The 20,586-nt window shown below is 43.1% G+C and overlaps 1 protein-coding gene across 1 annotated transcript in view; it reads left to right on the top strand.

The window, feature by feature from the left end:
* The first annotated feature begins 247 nt into the window (after positions 1–247).
* Positions 248–20,586, top strand: part of dpa (disc proliferation abnormal) — an 84,439-nt gene continuing 64,100 nt past the window's right edge. Inside the window, exons 1-8 of the mRNA XM_084589910.1 lie at positions 248–403; positions 616–702; positions 1,430–1,453; positions 4,598–4,615; positions 11,288–11,311; positions 13,461–13,583; positions 16,251–16,329; positions 17,507–17,588. Of these exons, the coding sequence (XP_084446036.1) occupies positions 639–702; positions 1,430–1,453; positions 4,598–4,615; positions 11,288–11,311; positions 13,461–13,583; positions 16,251–16,329; positions 17,507–17,588 (414 nt within the window). The 5' untranslated portion in view covers positions 248–403; positions 616–638. The remainder of the gene's footprint in view (positions 404–615; positions 703–1,429; positions 1,454–4,597; positions 4,616–11,287; positions 11,312–13,460; positions 13,584–16,250; positions 16,330–17,506; positions 17,589–20,586) is intronic.

The raw sequence follows: 20,586 nt of genomic DNA, 5'->3' as shown, positions 1-20,586 counted from the left end.
TCGCATTAGAGCAGACGAAACGTACGCTTTATATCACCTAAATTTTACAACTATAAAAAAATCAAATATTTTATGAACTTCACGCTTTTTAAATTTACTTTTCTGAATTTTTAGGCGAGTAAAGTAAAAATAATTAATAGGAGTACCATTATGGCGTTACACAAGTGTAGCACAACCTACTCGCTGCACTTTAATAGCGCTACTGGCGCTACAAACCCTACCAACCCTACTCTTTTTCTCCATTTTTTACCTTTCCTTCCTTGGAGGTGTAGCACCCCATCATCATCAAGAGACTTATTGCTTGCTTGGTTTTTGCTTTCCGCTAGCTCTTTTCGCGCCAAAACTTTGCGCTCGCTTGCGGTCGCTAGTGGCTTCTTGCATTGTGCGGTCGTGCGAAGTTGTGGTAAGATTGTTTTCTGGGCTGTATTTTTGCGAAATTTATAGTCGAAGAGTTGCTTAGCTGCATGGACTTTGCGTGTGTAAAACATTTTACCCTTGTTATTTGCCTGAAGTAGCCTCTTAGCGAACTATTGAAGTGGACAAAGAGGTCCTTGGGCTATGCATGTAAAATGTGCGGTTGTGCTGTATTTTCTTTCGCGCTGTTTATATTTGCAGGTTCCAAATTTCAGTTTCAAAAGATGTCGTCGCCTTCAAGGACACCTGGGAGGAGCACGAGGAGTGCGAGCAAGGAACCTCGCACACGTATGTCGATTTTTGAGATGTTGTACTGTACTCGTGCTGCTGTCTGTGGATCGTTGTTAACTGTAACCGCTTTTTTTTTTTTTTTCTTACGTAGATTGTACGTTTTTTGTCATGTTGTGGTAATTTGGCTGACAGACGTACCGTTTCTTTTTGAAGTATGGCAGAAAGTTGCAGTGAGAGTAGTCAGTCTTTCAGTTGTAAGGACTCTTTGTAAACTCTGTAAACTTTGTAAACTTTGTAAAGTTGTAAGCATACTCTTTGCAAACTCTCTCCATGTGAAGAAAACAGTCGTGTGGAGAAATAGCATGTACCAGGGATGCTGGAATTTCGCTTTGTTAGAATGATACATTGGCTTAGCCCTGTAATTAGGATTCGTATGTAATTAGGCTGCGCGTATGTACACAGCCTTTGTTAATGTGTAGAGTCTGGGCAAGTTTTCTTATGAGGCGTTTGTAAGGCTCTTAAAGCCTATACTTTGTAGGGATAACGACAATAGTTACTCTCACTCTCCTGAGATTTGGAATAAATATGAAGGAAGCCAACAGCCAGTGAAACCAAGGAAAGTAGCTGAAAGATAAGAGATTTGGAATTTAGGAGATGCATAGCAAGTCACCCGGAATGGCTTAAATGGAAACCTGTTGGGTCTCTAAAACTATTGCCAAATGCAATACGTTTGTTGAAACGCTGTTCATGCAGCTCTTGTCCTTCTTCCTGTTTCCTTTTACAGCGTCCAGAGGTCTAAGAAACACACGTGAGTAGAACAAATTTAATTTAGTATTGAATTCAAACTAATGCATGTGATTACACGGCGGAATGGCGCAGTGGTTAGGGCGCTTGAATGCTGTGCCCAAGGATGCAGGATCAAATCCTGGCCTTGACGGCCGCTTTTCGATGAAGGTGATAAACAAGACGCCTATGTGCTATGTGATGTCAGTGCACGTTAACGAACTCCAGGTTGTGGAAATTTGCAGAGCCCTCCACTACAGCATCTCTCGTAGCCTGAGTTGCTTTAGGATGTTAAACCCCCATAAACAAACCATAAACCTTGTGGACGGGATTCTGGTTTATAGATAAAAAAAAAGTTAAGGAAAGGTTTAACACAGCTAAACCTAAGTAGACAAAGCGAAAGCACGCGACTCTTTTATCGATGTAAAAAGAAGATGCCCTTAGGTAGAAATCTTCTTCCTTTTACGGCTGTATTCTGCTCTGTCGGTTCTCCTACTAATTTTGTAGCGAGAGCTACATTGGCCACAGCTCGCTATTTCGCCGTGCCTCTCCGAAGAGTGAAGAAAGAAGAGGAAGTCGTGGGAGGCGGTAGCAGGCAGCTGACATGGCCGTGCACTAACTGGATGTAGAGCTTCCTGATAATACGTTTGGCAGGAGCTGCCAACTCTGGGCTCTCCTTTCACATGGGAGGTTGATATCACGATCAGCCTGCCAAAACCCTTGCATTCAATTTATCCCTATGCCATGCAGGCATGTTCATACGGCTCGGTTAAAGCAGGGCTTTATATGTTGGCAGGTAGCTTACGCTGTCGCGTCATCGCGAAGGTGGGAGTGAAAACGGAGAAAGAGGTACTGTAGTGGAGAGCTTTGGACCACCGTGCAATATCAGCTTTCGTCTCAGTGCACTTTAGTGGTCAAAAGTGCCCCCAACGACATAAATAAAGCTGAAAATATAGAGTAAAATACTATGTGCAAAAGCCGTGTCTTTACTTTCAAGCCAAACCTAAGCGCAGCCATGCAGATAACTCTCGCGTAACTCCAGGTTTAAACATATGTGTTTTGTTCTTTGTAATGGTGGGTAAGGTATTGCTATACAGTATTACTGCGAGCTATTTGCTTATGACTGCTAAATATTGAGTTTCTTTCCTTGCCTGTTTTGGTTTCGGTTTAAACAGGGCTGCGACATCTAATGGGATTCTAGGTTATATGAAAGGTGCAAAAATTCCAATACTATAATCATTTCTTTGTCATTCTAATTCAGCACAAACGCTTAAAGCTAGCCTGCCTCTAGAACAGTAATCGTAGCAAGTGAAGAAGCAGCAATTATTCCACAGTTTTTTCATCTCTCATGTAACCTAGACTCCAATGTGATGTCACAGCCATTGCTCGGGGGAGGAAACCAAAAATGAAACTGGTGAGAAGATAAAACTCAATTATATATTATTCAGTGCACATAGGCAGAAACCACATGGTGATCCATGTACAGTAATGATTTGCATATTAGTAAGAAGAAAAATGGAACCAGTATTTGGTGACTATGCTCCTTTTAAAGTTTAGATGACAGGCACTCATAAAATGGATGCAAACACTTGAGTGATTTTTTTTCACTCACTGAAAAGGTGTGTAAAGAAGAAAAGGTGCAAGGAATGCCACATGTTGCAAACATTTAAAAAATAACATAACTAGAAGTACAGGTATAAAGCAAAACTTTAAAAGATAGAAAGATGTATGATAATGTTTTTGCATGACCGCTGAATAAAGTTCTACAAAGTATGCACTAAGAAAACCGTATTGTCATTGTGATATGCCATGGAATTCCCGACTGCTTTCTTCTCAGAAACTGTTGTGAAGTCACCAATGTTTGCTTCTTTAATTGTTTTTGCTTTGCAAAATATGGGGGCCACTTTAGCACCGCCTTTCAGAATACGACGTGACGGCATTAATGGCCCCCTCCCATCTGCGGTTCGCATGCACTTTGCTGCTCACCTATTCTGTTAATTTGTACCTCTACTATCACACAAATGCATCCGTATACAGGTGTAGGTTACTGCATTATGTGGGAGACCGCATTTCCTAGGGGTAGTCGGAGTTTTTGGATCATACCGGTTGGGAACTTCCGCTTCAAAAAGTGACCTGCTTTAGTACGCATTTATGGGTGTCTACGAATTGTCGCGCCGTCTGGAAGTGTTCAATACAAGCTTTTTGCTATTGCCGCCATTGCCTTTTGGAACTCAAATTTTTCTCTTTTCTTTTCCATCTTATTTAACTATGTGGCTGTTATCCTAATAATGTTTGCCGCTGCAAGTCTTCAACTAATTTTATTTTCCATGAAGGTTGTGCATTTGTCAACAATTGGAAAGTTTGAAATTTCGACACAGTTTCCTTTAATGGCCGAGGGTGCCGCCACCATTCGTAAACACCCGAATTTTGACCAATCGAAACTGCCATTTTTTGATGCATGGGCACTATGGGAAGTTTCGCAACTGGTAGTATTGAAGAGCTCTGGGTAGTCATTAGTCTGACTCAAAATTCAAGGGTCCTGAAGGGCTCTCATGTCACCTTCCCATATAAAAGGAACTGCTGGAGCTCCTGCCTACTCTGCCATGCCATGGGGTCTCGCAAGTTACACAACCCGGCCATGTCACCTGCCAGAAGCATGCCCATGATAGTCCCCTGACAACGCCAACATCAGATTCTTTGGAGATTGGGGACTTTAATGCCGTGACGTTGAAATGTTATGTGGTTTTCTGTTGCCAACCAGATTAAGTGCTGGCAGAGCCTGTCTTTTTCACAAGACATGCAATATCTGGGGTGTGCAAACAAACTAGGATGGTGCAGGTGTGAGCTGTGCATGTGAGGTGACGTGCATTTTTGACAGCTGTAGCCGTCTGTTGCTTCCACCTGTAGCCAGCATGAACTCTGCATGTGCACTGGAAGCTGGTGATTTGTTTTCCAACAGTTGAGCTCAGGAGAGGGCAGAAGACGAAAGGCGTGCATACGAAGTGGCTGCGTGAAATGGATGTATGATAAGCTGAGTGATTTTTTCTGAATGCTGGCAGATTTGACACCACCTTAAGAATTCCTTTGTGCATGCACACTTCTTCAGTATTGTATATTTAACTTAATGAACAGGCAACGAACCTTGAATGCATCTTTTTTTTTCTTTCAGCATCAAGGAAGAATACACGTGAGTCCTTTTGTTTGAATAATATTTGCACTCATTAAATCTTTCTTCAAGGAGAACAAATTTTTTGCAGCGCATTAAGCGCCAGTCCTGAGTCATCCTTTGGAGGTGTTTGTACTATTTGCTGATGGGCGTAAACTTTTTTGCTGCATTATACAGCCATATTTGATTAGTTCTGGCACCATACCTTCAGTGTCCACACAAAAATACAAATAAGCAGATATGAAGAGCTTGCATGTATTACAGGCACAAATGAAGAGAGTGCACTTCAAACTGCATTTATGTTTGACCCTGTAGAAATGGTTTTTTGTGTATCCACGTGCATTTGCATTTATTTATTTATTTATTTATACCTCAAATGCCCCTATGGGGTATTACATGAGGGGTGTTACAGTTCATTGGCGAGTCTTTCAATGAATGCTTTGAAGTGTGCTGGATGAGCGTGATGAACTGCGTCGGCAGGAAGGCGATTCCAGTCCTTTGCTGTCTGGACGAAAAAAGCATTTAGATGTGCAGTGGTATTTGCGGATGGCGGGTATACTACATTATTGTGATTAAGTCGATGGGATACGCGGCGCGGACGATGGGATGTGCATGTGGGCATTCGTCTTGGAGCTTGTGAGGAGGGCTTAAAATGTTAATGTGTGTTGTTTACATCTGTCTATGGCTGTATCTGTATTCAATAGTACATTGCTACCCTTGCAGTTAGACAGGTGAAGTTCAGGTCGGTGAAGGTATGTTGTGCATGTTCAAGTGCTTGTGTTGTGCATGTTCATGTGAGCATGTTCAAAAGTTAATTTAAGAGAAATAGTGATTCAAGGTGTGCACGGGCATTCATTTTGAGCGCGCACCCAATCCTCCCTATGCTTCCGACAAGAGGTCCTGCCCAACGCTGAAAAAGAGCCTGAGGCCGACTTGGTCCTATGCTCAGACGTAAAACCCAGCCCGACCTGCTACATTTGCAGTTGAAGCAACGACACAGAAAATAATTTCAGGATGAGTTTATTTAACATGTTTACATGTAGAGCTCATGCCTTTAGTATGACAAATTTGTGGAATATTTAAAGGCACAGCGGAAACGTAGGATTATCATTCTGCGTAATTATGCAACTATAAGACAAGTTATTCATTAATGAAGGCTTGGGTCATGTGTGGTGCTCTTACATTGTAAATCTTTCAGTGCTGAAGTTTTTTCACTGCTGTAACTGGAGGCTAGAATGACTAACACTTTCTTAGTGAGAAGTGAAAGCTTTGGGTATGCACCTTCTTTGCTTCTTCAAACCTGCACTGCTTCGAACTCTGAGCAAGGGGTTAATTCTGTGGCCAAGTACTTGGTGTGCTCGTCTTGCTAACTGTGTACCTTTCACAGTGCCGCCACTGAATTGTCTGGACCCAGAAACGAGGCAATTAGAGTGCGGCGCATGCTTTGACTAGGCACTAAGCCCAGCTTCTACTGAGGCTATTTCAAGACTAGGAACAACATGCAACAAAGACATGTGAGAGTTGACAGGGTGACGCAAAGCTCTAAACGGATATGTAAATATATGCGGTGGTGCTACTGAGGTGGGAGACGAGGAAGTCGAAACTCAACAGCTTACAAGTGGCCCTTCTGTTCACGCATTGATGATTAGCAACAATCAGTTCACAGTAAGGGCGCTTGGAGGAAAAGGGATAAATATTGGGAGAGATCAAGGATACTCTCGCATGGGAAGGGGGCAGAAAACACTTCCTGCTGTGTATTCGAGATGCCTAGTATATCATGGTCATATTCATACTTTTGAAAATAGCGTGTACACGACATTGGGTAGCCTGACCCGTCCGAGATGAATATACGCTGGTCAGGCCTGACTGAGCTCAGGTTGAGTATGGGATTTCAGGCCGGCTCGAGCCTATGCATGGCTCTTTTAATGATGCAGGATGGTGACAAGGTTTAAGGCCAACATTTGGATTTACTCTTTTTACGTCATGTAATTTTAGAGGTTCAGAACTACCTCTGGGTTGCTGTTCTAGACTCTTTTTTTTCCATGTCACTTATATTTAGAAACTTTATTTTAAAGAGCCCTGAACAAGTTCATCCAACCTTGGTTCTTGGTAAAACTGTTTTGTGGCTTTTTCAGGATCAGTTGATTTTTGCCCATCATCAAAGGGTCCAATTATTACTGAGAAAATTATTTTCTTGCCATGCTATTTAAACTCGTGGCTCCACTGGAACAGATTTCCTAATCATTGTTTTGAAGTGAACGATGTATAGTTGTTAGCCTTTGGGATCTGCAGTGGGGACAACCCTTTTAAGCGCTGATGTTTCCTTGCAAAGTTTGCCAGTGGAGGTGGCACTTGTATTGTGTTTTTTGGCCATTTTGTTAGCTTGTAAGAGTTCTGTTGTAGTACAAGTTGTGTATTTGTCATTAGAGGGCCATAGTTTATCATTGTTGGCCAATTTAGTTGATCGTACTGGTGGCCTAGTGGTTTGAGCACCCAGCTCTTATGCTGCCAAGCAGTGGGTGCAAGCTTTTTTACTGGCCTAGTGCTTGGCTTCTCTGGGGTGAAATGCTTGGAAAATGGGTCCTTGATTCCACCTTGTTTGCATAGAGAAAAGGCACCTTGTGATAAGGTGCTCTTAGGCCAAAATCGCCCTTGAGCCATTGAATCCATGTTTATCAATTTTTTTGTTTCAGAGCTCTCTTAATTGCCAGTTCAGTCGTGTTCGACTCTTCGTGACCCTATGGACCATGTCACGCCACGCTTTTCGGTCTCTCACTATCTTCCTAACATCACATAACTTCATCTGCAGCGCCTCGAGGATGCCATCTAACCATTGCGTTCGCTGCCTACCCCTTCTCCAGCGACCCTCAACCTTTCCCAACATCAAATCTTTCTCCAGCGACTCCTCTCTTCTCATCAGATGACCAAAGTAGCTGAGCTTTAACTTTAGAATTTGACCCTGCAATGAGCAGTCTTGGTTTATGGTCGACAATATCGACTGATTTGATCTTCTGGCAGTCCAAGGAACTCTCAAGAGTCTCCGCCAGCACCACAGTTCAAACGCGTCAATTTTTCGGCGGTCAGCCTTCTTCACAGTCCAACTCTCGCATCCATACATCACAACCGGAAAGACCATAGCACGGGTTATGCGGATCTTGGTTGGCAGACTAATGTCTCTGCTCTTTACTAGGCGGTCAAGGCTAACCATGGCTCTCTTTGGGTATTATTCTTGTGCATGCTGTATACACTAGTTCTTTGCTGGTTAGGCACACCAAAAGCAGTGCTGCATTCAGTGCCGCAGTGCTGTTGGATGCTGCATTAATAACGAATATGAGTAAGCAGAGTGAAATCTGAGCTCACAGTGAGGATGGGCATCCTAGTACAGTGCTGAATCACTAGTTTAAAGGTGGTCGCTTTATTAGTAAAATACATTAAAAAAAAAAAAAGCAGGAGTTGCTAACTATGGGGAATGGTTCCTGGTGTTGGTTACTCCACTGAACAGTGGACAGATTAATGTTTTCGGTGTTTGAATATACCAAACAAGCCAGAAGAATCGATATTCATGAGATTATAATTTGGTCTGATGGTTAGCTTTTTATTTAAATGACCAAAAAGCCTTAACAGTTCACAGATTTCTGTCACTGAGAAATCAAGTGTGGCGGTTACTGCAGACTTAACTTGTATCGAACTATAGGTCATCAATCATTGAATGCTGTTGACTTTGCTTATCATGGATGCATGAAGCAAGATCTTAAAGTTAATGCAGTGCCTTAACCTAGACACCTGTGCTTCGAGTAGCAGTACTTTCATGTGTGAGCTGTAGCATTCAGATACCCATAGATGGCTCCTTAAAGTAGTGTCGGGATGCTGATGTATGCGATTGTGTGATGACAATGAGGACACCAGGACTCCCTGAGTTTTGGCTGCACTATTTGGTTGTACTTGCACTGTCCTATGGTCTAGATTTTTATACCCTTCCATGCATACTGCTGGCACATACGGCCGGGGGATTGCGTGCGGCGTGAGTATCATGCTGAGGATGTGTATCTGTGAGCAGCTGTTCTTAAATTCTGTTATAAACAATCTATGAATGTAGTTGTGCTTTGCATCGCTACTCTGATTTTTTTCCTCTGCAAGAGAGTTCTGTAGCTATTTGATGCTCGTTGTTCCCTTATTGGTGTGATATCAGTGCATAGGCCACCAGGCAAGTTAAGAACTGGAGTTCAGTTTTTGTGCAGATTTATGCACCAGTGTTTTATTTTTGAGTTGGTTCTTTACGTGGAATAAGTGCATGTGCTTAATTTTTCTCTTCCTTGTTTTGTGCACGAGAATGTAAATTTATTGATTTGACTTTATGGTGTTTTTGATGTAGCCAGATTGGCAGGCTGTGAGCTGAAGGATGCTTAGGCGAATTGACTTTATGGTGTTTGAGGTAGCCAGATTGGCGGGCTGTGAGCTGAAGGATGCTTGGGCGAAACACGATTATTGATCTCGAATGGTTTGTCTTCGGCTTTCTTTTACGGAAATTTAGGCATGGCCGCCAGCATTGCAAATAGGTATTCCCGTATGTCAGAGGAAAGTTGGCGTGGAAAACGGCTGAGCGTAGTATCTTTTTACTGTTAGTATCTGCCGGAGTTACAGCTATAAATAAACATGATTGCAGTGCACTGGCCCAAACTGCTACACGACACCTTCATGCAAAGAGTTTCGAAATAAAGTATACTCGACTTCGGGCTGCTAAGTCGGGAGAGCAGGCTTCTCTGTTAATTGTTTATATTCAAGTTAACACCATGAGCAAAACTGTTTTGTGCCCACAGTGGTGGCTGAGCCGTTAGAGCGTTCAGCTGTTTAGCTCGAGGAGGTGGGTTCGATCCTGGCCGCGACAGCCACGTTTCGGTAATGGCAGAAGCAAAACGGAAGGTGCCTGTGTAGAGTGGGATGTCAGAGCATGTTAAAGAACACCATGTGGTCTAGGTTTCTGGAGACTGGAGCCCTCTACTACATATACTATGGTACAGCGTACCATAGTCTCTTGCTTTGGGATACAACACCCATATACAGGGTAATATCTGACTTATGTTTCAGCTAGCATCTGTTTGCTGCTTTTCTTTTTTTTTTGCATATGTGACAATGTATGCGCAGGATTAAAAAAGGTATATCATGCAGTGACATGCCAGTGCATCAAGTTAATGGGCACTAGATTTTCCAAGCATAAAAAGAAAACAATCTTAATGCAGCTGTATTTATAAATGAAGCATCACAGAACATATTGACAATTTGATGTGACTGGTGCATCACTACGCAGGCAATGACACAGGCTAATTTGTGAGGTTTACTGTGGCTGATGGGAAGGATGAAGAGCGCATTGGAATACCATATGTGGCCCGCCCACATGCGAGTAATGCTTATAATTGTTCAAAAGCATGTTTTGGTTGTCGGGCACCAAAACAGCAGCATTAGCACGACTGCATGCTGTATGCCAACACAATTGACTTGAATGCCAGATTAAATAATGTAACTAACGCGTTGATTTTAACCCTATGACAACGCAAATAAGCTTGCAGTGACAATATCTTGCAACTCCCAAATGCTAGCAAATCACGGCTACCGTATAGGCGCGGCTGTGGAGATATTGCAGTCCCGCAGTCTCCGAGGAAACGGCCTCGTGTCATAGTGCCAGTTAGCAGAAAATAGCCTCTGTTGACTCAGTAGACTTGAGCCCCGCTATGGTGGTGCAGTGGTTAGGGCGCTCGACTGCTGTGCTCAAGGATGCAGCATTGAATTCTTGTCACAGCTGCTGCTTTTTGATGGAGGCGAAAAGCAAGGCGTCCATGTGTTGTGTGATGTCTGTGTACACTAAAGAACCCCAGGTGGTCGAAATTTCTGGAGCCCTACACTATGGTGTGTCTCTTAGCCTGAGTCTCTATAGAATATTAAACGCCATAAACCAGACATAACCATCGATACACAGCACTCGGTGTTCATCGAAACCGCCCTTGTAATAATGGTCAAAGGCCTTTGAGTCAATAGACTGTCGTTTCAATAGCCTTTGAAATGCCTTTGCCACAGGGGTGTAAAAAAATATTGATTCCAAGCAATAATATGATATATTTCATTTGATACTAGCTTATTGGAGGATGAAAATGGCTTCATTGAAACTTACATTTTTTTTAAAGCAAACATTCTAAACAAGCTGACTTTATGGGGAAAAATTATCTCTAACAGAACCACAGATTTAATGTGTGGCACATGACGGTCTAGTTGCTTAGGTGCCATAAACCCAACGAATCCAAACCTAAATTCATTTCTATTACTCTTTCTGGCTATTTTGAAGTATGTTTGGCTGCTGAATACCAATTTATAGTTAAGAAAATTGAATTGTTATATTTTTCCACCAAGGATGCAACCTTGTAACATCTGCACCGAAAATGGCTCTTTGAACACCATTTAAAATGAATGGTGAACATAGACCCGAGATTTGTGGCCATTAAGCTGTGGCAGTGCATGTAGTTTGCTTAGAAAACGGCTGGTGACGGTGACACCTGTGCATGTTTTACGGCTTTTCTAGCCGGTATAAGATCTCCAATTTTAGGGAAGGCAGTAATTTTGCTGTTAGAAAACAGCAATTTGTCAGTACAGATTTTGAAGGGTTTCTTTAACATCTGCTTACTTTTTTTTTTTTTTTTTTTTCAGCATCTCGAAGTACAAGAGGAACTCGTAAGTCTCCCTCTCCCTCCTTTTGTGTGCGTGGCACTGTGTAACTAGTTTATGAAACACCCATCTCTGTGGCTGTGAAGTACTGATGCTGAGCATGCAATTTTGGGTCCAATTTTTACCTGCAATAGCGTTTTGATGGAAAAGACGCATGTATCTCAAGGTTTCACTCCTCTTAACAGAGACTAATTGGATCAAAATTGAGGACACTCAAGCTCTGCCTGTAAGGATACGTCGCGACAGTGTTAATGGCTCCCCTTGTCGATCCTTGTTCGTGTACATGCTCTTATCTACTCGCTTAATCACTAACCTCGTGATTCGTGCCTCTGTTATCGTCTATACTCACTTGCATACACCTGCAAGCAACCGCGATATATGAAATAGCACCTTACATAGATATGTCTCTGGTTTAACCATGCTGTGCAAGCATGCCTGCGTGGCCTTGGAGCATGCTGCTCCAAGGATCCAAGGGTCCTGGAGGGCTGGATTTTGATCTCATCCTCCCCATCTCAGAGGCAAAGCTCGAGTTGGCAGCACCTGCTAACGCTGCCTTGTCATGTCTAGGGACATGTTGCAATTCAACGATGGGTACATTCGATTTTCCAGTCTCCGACTACTTGTTGACAGGTCTCTGCTTCCGCTCTGACAGGAAGCAGCGTGATGGTGATATGACCTTGCGAACTCCCTCCGTTTGCTCTTGCCGCTCTTGGCAGACGATGCCAGCCATCAGTCATCAGTCGCCACGACTTAGTTCTTTTGCGATGACGCCGCCCGCACGTTTATCTTTTGGCGTACGTATAATACTAAAGATAAATAACAGAGCCGCAATCAATCTGTGCTCTTCGCGAACGGAGTGTGACATGCCTGAATGGAAACGTTTTGGAGACTTCAGTATGGCAGGGTTTTCTTGCCGTCGCTGCTCACAAAGTTTTTCCAGAGGCCTAGCTCACTGCGCTAAAAAGCAGAAAAAGTCATTTGCAACAAGCGTTAGCTGCTCCAGCGCAAAGCAGTCCGCTTGCGACGCTTTCAGAAACTGCGCGCTGAAAAGATCGCGAAACAGGTCAAGAACTTCTGGGCAGCACGAAAAAGCAATCCGTGCTCAGGACTCTCGATGCTTCCATGTGTAGTGAAATTCAAGACTAAAAGCGAGCAAGGCGCAACGTTCAAACATTGTACAGTTGTTTAGAGAGATTGTGTCATTGCTTAGCACACAATATTGTACGCAGGAACACAAAGTACTCAGAATGCGCTCGGGGTCTAACTCAAAATGGCTGCCGGCCCAGGAGCTTTACTGGTGGGCAGGGCTTCTGCGCTGCCCGAGTAAAATCGAACGCCGGACAGCTGTCAGCAAGTAGTCCCGGACAGTCCGGGACTGATAATCTAATGTACCCAATGAGTCAGTGCACAGCTATGCCACCTGCCAGGGGCATGCCCATAATATTGTGTTTACAATGCAGACACAAGATTTTTAATCAATTTTCATTGACTGCATGGATGCTCTCAAATTACTCCGAAATGCTCATATAGCTGCTAAAGAATGATGACACTTCTGGTCCATAACTGTTCCAGAATGTACATTTTCTGCTCCTATAGCTGTTCTAAAACCTGTTTTGGTTGTCCCACCCCTGATCTTGGAAGTTGCACTCCTTTAGGATTCGAAAAATGTGAGCTACCTGTTAATTAAATGCTGTGCATGAAAATTGTCAGAGCTGTCAGATAAATTTCAAGGTAAGGTTGGCCTTTACAGTGATAATTATGTGAATGTGACTAGTGAAAATTGTGTTGGCATTATAGTATGTCATAAGAGAGTATCCCTGTGCTACTGAAAGAAAGTGTTGCCTCTGGCCTAAGCCATGTGGGCTGAGGAACTGGTGAAATTCAGTGAAGAAGCAAAGTATTTTTGTGACCAGAGATGGAACATGCTAATTTTGACAAGAGGACAAGGTGCCAGTGGCACTTCAGTTATTCCTGCAGAAAGTTCCAAGCCTTTGTTCTTTTGGTTATCAGTTTAAAATGATATTCCAGTTGCAGGTGGAGTTCCTTGATTTTCTAACATTATCAAGCACGGTGTTGTTGCTTTTATTGGCAGTCAAAGCATTTTTTTATTGTTATGGATGAGAATGATGTTTGTTTATTTCATGGATACTTTCAGCATCTCGCAGACAACGGGATGGCGCTCATGGTGGAGCAGCTGGCGTTTCTGCCAATCCGTCATCTTCTGCTGATGGTGTCAGTGAAGTGCCTCCATCTAGCCCATACCAAAGAAACCTACCAGGTAGTGCACAGCAAGTTCTTTAATGACATGCAGTGCATCTACCAACTGAGAAAATCGGGAATTCTCAGGGAATGTGGATTATATCTGGAAAAACACTTGAAAATTCCGGGAATTTGTGCTTATATCAGGGAAAATTAGTTTCAATTCTATTTAAATGTTACTAAACTCACGATAAAAACAGACTGGCAGCGCACGGGTTGTACAGTATGGCATTACGCCTCCTCTCCTAAGCTACCGGCAACCTCCCGCGTTGTGCTGTCAAATGTACCATCCTAGCAAGGCGGTAAAATGCTCTGCGGTGCCAGCCGCGGCTCGAATTTCGAAGCGTGTTGAAAGTGAACAATTCCTCGGTGCTTTGGCAGGTGACGGAGCATACGCTTCCTACGGATCGCACATATGTGTTGTACGACGGCCACCGCCTCCCTTTTATTTTATTTTTATTATTTTTTTTTTCTCCAGTAGAAAGCGTCTGTTTTTGCCACCGAGGGTACACGCACGCGATGCAAGCGACGTAGCTCTGGGAAAGGGGGATATAGGGTCGCGACTTATCCTGAAATCGAAAAAGAAAAATCACTTTTTTGTGAAAAAATACCTTTACCATTCACCAACTTCGCTGCTCCCGATAATTTGTCTATATTTCGATAAAAGGGAGTAATAGCATAGCGCAATCTGGTACTGTAATCAGCTTCCGTGTGTCGCCCATGTGCTCGCGCTACCATGATCCGATAGGAGGAAGCAGCCGCCAGTGCACGTACGCTGGTTAGTGCCGACGCGACAGGCATGCGCGCTGCCAGGAGGCATGCAACTCGCGCTGACGGGAGTCACCACATGCGGAGTGGTGCCCCGCAGAAACTGATCGTGCCAAAGTGATAAGCTCTAATTATTATAGCACTCCAGTTAGAATATCGCGGCCAGTCATGCTTTTGTCATGTCCATGCCATTTCACGACGTACTGTGACGCTACTGCAGGTCATGCTCATGTCGCGACGGAAGGCAGGCACCGCGCGATGGAATATGATTCTGTTTCCATGGCTAAGGGCAGCGAATACCGCATTATGAAACTCTCGGGAAAAAGCGAGCCGAACTCAGTTTCCATGGCTAAGGGCAGCGAATACTGCAAGGTGAAACTCGCGGGAAAAAGCGAGCAGAACGAAACCTCCTGTGAATGCGCCCTCTCCCCTGTTCCCATTTTTTCCACAGCCGGCAGCATCAGCGTCAGAGCTAGCTGCTGCCATTTTCAGTCCGATTGCGCGCTCATCTTAGACTACCGTGATGACAACAATGAGCATTCCCTTATTGCCACCACCTCAAATGGCAACGATGAACAGAGAGCCAAGCTATAGTCTGTCCAAATAACTACTTCGCCTAGCTTTCACGGCCGCGCAAAACTGGTTGTTTGCGACGATGCCCACTCGTGTCTGTGTAATTGTGTTTGTGTAATTCTGCAAAAACGAGACTTCAGCCAAAACATGATCTCCACAGTATTGCTGGCGCCAAATTTGGTCCGAAAATTCGTGGACGCCCAAGTCCGAAATATCGGTCGAGAAAATGTACACCTGCCTATGGGGCACGTTACGGTTCCAGACTTCCAGAAGTCTGAAATATCACGCAAGTGCGAATTATTGGAGTCTGAAAAGTCAATCGGCTACTGTATTTGAAAATGTTCGATTTGATTTGCAGTTGGTTATAGTTTTTTATTTAAGATAGTCAATTTGTTATGGTTTAATATGTCTGCCTTCTGTTTTGCTTTTAAATGAAATAAACACTATTCCTTACCATTCAAAACAGATGGCACTTTGTTATTTTTTTAATATGCTTACTCGAGAGTGACAGCATCAGGTGGCATTGTGTCAGCTCATTTTTGCATAAAACAATACTGTGTGTGATGTACTTAGCCGACGACAAAATGAAGAGTGCAGGAGAAGGCGAAGGCAGGAAAAAGCAAGGTGTTCGAAAGAACGGTCGTGTCTCTGCTTGTTCTCCTTTACATGTGTCACTCTTCTCAGTTTGCGTCGTTTGCAGAATTGTCATTTTCTCCGCGTCTGCCCTCATCTGATTGGTGGAAACACCAGAACAGGAAGTTGAATTGACTTCCAGTTCCAGTGTTTCCACCAGTCAGATGTCTTTAAGTCAAACAGCGGTTCTGGAAATGACGATAACTCAGAATAAGGACTCTGCATCGTATCAGTATCTTGTTACTGATACAGAAAAGGATTTTGTAGTGATAAATTAAATTTTGAATGCAGGTGTAATCAGTGTTGTCCGTAGTAAAGTAGTCAGTAGGATTTACATTGCTTTAATTTAAGTGACGTGTATGACAGGCAATTGTTAGTCTTATTTATCATCCTTCAGGAAAACTAGTAGAGAGTCGTGCTTGTCCCATTCATCTGATGTCCTTTGTCTTCTCTGTTGTACTACAAGCACATTCCCACAGAGAAGTCCCGTGCGCATAATTATGGAGGTGTGTGACTGTACATATTCCCATTCGTTGCTCTCTCAGCTGCATTCTTCAGCTTGAGTTTTCAGTTTCATGTTTGTCAGCGCTTAGCTCAGTATGTGGGGTGTGCTTGATTGCAGGCTGTGCTCACACTACACTGTCATAACAGCTTTGATGTATGTTTTCAAACTGTATAATAATCTTGCCAAATAATACTTGTTTTGCACTAGTCTTTACAGAATTGGATTTGAGCTCACCTCTTCACTATGGGACTCCAAGCTCTGCAACTGGAACTCCTAGGTCTAATGTGTGAGTGTATGCATGCTTGGGTATTTGAATCTGTAAACGTTAGTGTAGTAAAGTTTCCCAAATTTTTCAAGGCTGCTTACAGTATAGTAGCGCTGAAGGAAAGTGCTGAATCATACTAGATACATTGCTTATGATCAGCCAAGTGGATTGCCGTGGAGTGAAGACAGTCTTCCACGATAGTGCTGTTCTCACGCACCGCAAGTCAACTCCATAGGTCTTGAAGCCATTGCCTCGCGCTCCTAGTCTCTGCTGCACTGCAAACTACTGCATTTACTCGCTTAATAAACCCGTTTGCATAATGAACTCACACCCAGCTTTTGGTGCTGAGAATTTACTGCAAGAAGAGCATTAGTCGTCAGCACATCCTCCTTCAGTTTTGCGCTGCTGTCGTCACAGTCCACAGCGCGCTCCTTGGTTGTGGGCCAAGGTGTTACTCAGCTGTAACAACATGGCATGTTTGTCTTTTAGCTTTAGCTCTCGCATTGGATGATGGTGGATAAGGGTGACTTCCATAGCAAAGGTGGCAGAGTGCCAAGACACCTTGTGCCCTTGACATAAGGGTCGGCCAGTAATAATGTACAAATTATATAAAACTTGGGCAGAATGTTGATTAATTAAACAATTAAAATCTTGAAATTTATTACAGATAGGCAAAAATTAATTGCATATCTGTTTTTAGGATGCCAAATTACACTAGCCACAAAAGTTTCATCTTTCTAAGTTAAATGTTAACAAAATTTGGTCAAAGACCAGGGTCTCCCCTTAACTAGGGGCCTGTGTTTCCTTGACCGTGAGCAAAGTATTGAATGCAAGTTTGCAGGCCTGTGTATTGGCCATGATGTTTTTCCAGTTGGGATTCATTGGCCTTTGTATCTTTTTGTAACATTACTATATTTTGCCTCATGAGTATTTTGTAAGGAATTCACAGTGAACTGAACAAACTGCACAAAGCTAAACCGATCGTTGAGAAGTGGGAGTCATGTCATGTTTGCACCTCCCTCATCAAGGGCAGAAGTTTTAAACACAACAAACTTCGTATTGCATGACAGCCTTAGTTGATTATGCGCCATAAAACAAACATTCTGGAAACCTGGAGTAGGTATAATAAATCTTCATTACCGATAGCATTCAAACTTGTCTGAACTTTTTTAAAAATTCGTGTTTTCTGTGCTTTCAGGAGAGGAACACCAATCAGGCACAGGACTGATATTCGAAATGACCGACGCATGCGACAGGTTGCAATTGGGGCCAGTGACGGTGTAAGTAGTCATGTGGAATTTTTTTGTTCTATTTTTATACGAAACTAACCAATATAACATGCTAAATGAATACAAGGGGTTCCAGCTAAATGTAACAAAGTTTTCAAAAAAGTATCTTGTCCCATTGAAACTGAGGGCCATTAAGTCATGTGGCCTAGTCTACTGATTTTTATGCGAAGCATACTAGCCGCACAACCGAGCTCTTCCTTGCTGCGCCGCGCGCGGCCGCGTAGCTACCACTTGACCTACATCGGCGCACCACGTGATATGACGTCACAACAGCTGTGAAAGCTGGGGCTCAACTCGTGCGCTCGCTTGCGGACGCTCAGCCTCCGCCGGCGGCCTAACTCCCGCTCCTACCGCTAGGAGATACTGACGTCATGCAATTGTATAAAAGGCGACGCACTCGTTGAGTCAGTTGAGCAGCGAGTTGTCGGCCAGGGAGAGGGCGGCTCGCCAGACCGCATCAAAATTTGTCAAGAAAATATGATATGAGCGATGTTCAAACAAAGAGCCATTACTTTACTGATCATCATAGTGTATTTATTGGTTTAAGAAAAATAAAGGAAGAAGCAGAGTAACACATGAGTTCTTGTCTATGAAATGGCTAACCAGGTATAGCCGGGTAATGTTTAATTTTTTAGGCTAGTATGCTTCACATCCTAGGCTTAACCATAAGCTAAGCCAGACCAATTTTTAAATCTTTCCAAGTTAATTAATTGTCTAATTTTTAATTAATAATTAATTAGTAACAAAGTATCAGGTCAGAAATTGTAGATCGTTATGAACAGCTGGTTAGCACTAAGGTGCCATTTCATCATCAGTTCGACTGCACCCACTGCAGGGCAGGTGCCTCTTCCATATCCCTCCAATTAACTCTGGTTCTGTGCCAGCTGTGGCCACTTTACCTGCTCAAACCGTCTCATTCACCCACCTAAATTTCCGATGCGCCTGTAATCGTTGCCTTGTTAGATTCAGTCCATTACCCTTAAGAGCCGTCGGCTACATTCCCTTCGTATTACATGCCTTTCCCATGCCCATTTCTACTTGATTTGACTAAGATGTTATCACACGTTTGTTCTCTGACTGCCTCTGCTTTCTTCCGGTCTCTTAACGTTGCATATGTAATTTTCCTTTTCACAGCTCACTGTGTTGCCTGTAATTTAAATTGAATTCCTTTTGTTAGCTTTTCCACCCTGTTTGCAACTCTGGAAGAAGTTACATGTCTGGCAACACTGCATGACATAAAGATGGCAGTCTGATACAAGTTTGCTGTTGCACTTTCACTTGGTGCTATGCTTGGATTTCTAGGTTGTGGTGTGGAATTCTAGGCTCTTTATCGAAGGCAAACAGATTCTAGCATAGAATTTCTTACTCTTACCTAGAGGGAAAGCTGTGCTGCCATCTATGGGAGTTTACATGGAGTTTCCAGATGACCAGTTCAGCCACCATGGGCGCTGAAAGCATCATAGGCCGAAGAGCTACCGAGTGCAGAACTACAACTTTTGGCCGAAACTAATGCAAAGATAAACGTTGTTCTACCGTAAATAATGTCCTAACATTCAATATTGTGACTATAAATTGCAAAAAGAGAGAAACAGCATGGGTCAGTGTGAGATTTATCCAATATAAGCGATGGCTTTCTCTCCTATTGGCTTAGTTTTGAGCAGCGCAAACACTGAAAGGAAGGAAGGAAGATATTTATGGTTGTGCAATCACTTAAGGAAGTTTTTAGTGGCATTTTGGGAAACAGAAACCTTTTATTGGAGACGTCTGCTTTTGGGCCTTCGCTACCTATGGCTTTTGCGGTCTATTATACGCACCTTGAGATGATGATGATGAAAAAGAAACATCATAGTAACGCTACTCCATACACCCGAGAAAAATCTACCGTCCCGCATCAAGTAGCACATCGGCCCATGATTCTTAGCGCACCCATGGTGGCTGAAGTGCAGCGCCCTCAGCTTTCCCTCTAGTTAGTGTAAGAAACTCTATGGATTCTAGGGGCCAGTGACTTCTGCCTGATCGGACTTCACATCCTAAATTGTTGCCCTGTGCACTTGTGTATAGATATCCTGATTGCAACGTGAGCCACACCAGTCGCTTTTAATATACCATGCCTCTTTGGACAGGCCTGCATGTTGGGACTCCCATGCATGTGCATTGCCGGCTTTTCTGAAAGATGCAAAACCTGTCCAGCATTTTAGTGCTACAGGCAAGCTGCTTCAAAGTATTTGCCAAACTGACCTTTACATTCACTTTCATCCTTCTTAACTGCTCCATTTCTTTGCAGCCAGCTATATTTTTCTCATTTGAGCAGCATGAAACAGTGCTACTCATGAGAAACGACAAACTGGCTGCACTTGATCTAAGTCTGCATTTCTATAAATACACTTTGATTGCTAGAATTCTGACTGTATTCAATGACTGACATTTGCATATTGTATGCATATTGTGTGATCACGATGGGCTTAATAAGAACAGACAGCATAGGAACATGGACTGGGTAGTTTTACAATTTCCTTTCTCAGGTTTCCAAACAAACAATATTCAGGGTGTCTAGCGACCGGGAAAACTGGGAATTGTTAGAGAAATTTTATGCACCGGGAAAAATCAAGGAAATATAAAAATTTCACCAAGTCAGGGAAAATGACTCGATATATTCTTCAGTGCATTTGCATTTCAAGCTGGCGTACAGCAAGTATGTTATTCATGCAGTTTTTTTTTTTTGTGTGTGTGTGTGTGTGTGTGTGTGTGTGTGTGTGTGTGTGTGTGTGTGTGTGTGTGTGTGTGTGTGTGTGTGTGTGTTGAGGCGAGGCGAGATATATTACTTGCTGAGAGCGCGGCCTCCACTGTGGCTGTGCTGCAAGGCAAGGATTGATATACAGTGAAATCCCGTTACTACGAACACCACATTAACGAACTTTTCAAATTAACGAATATTTTAAGAATCCCCGGCAGATTTGCCATGTTTTCAATGTAAAACTATTTCAGTATT

Source organism: Amblyomma maculatum, chromosome 1 (assembly GCF_055883805.1).
Source record: "Amblyomma maculatum isolate TAMU_Amacu chromosome 1, ASM5588380v1, whole genome shotgun sequence".
Taxonomy (NCBI): domain Eukaryota; kingdom Metazoa; phylum Arthropoda; class Arachnida; order Ixodida; family Ixodidae; genus Amblyomma; species Amblyomma maculatum.
The sequence above is the reverse complement of the archived record's forward strand: the minus strand, read 5'-3'. Positions and strand labels throughout refer to the sequence as shown.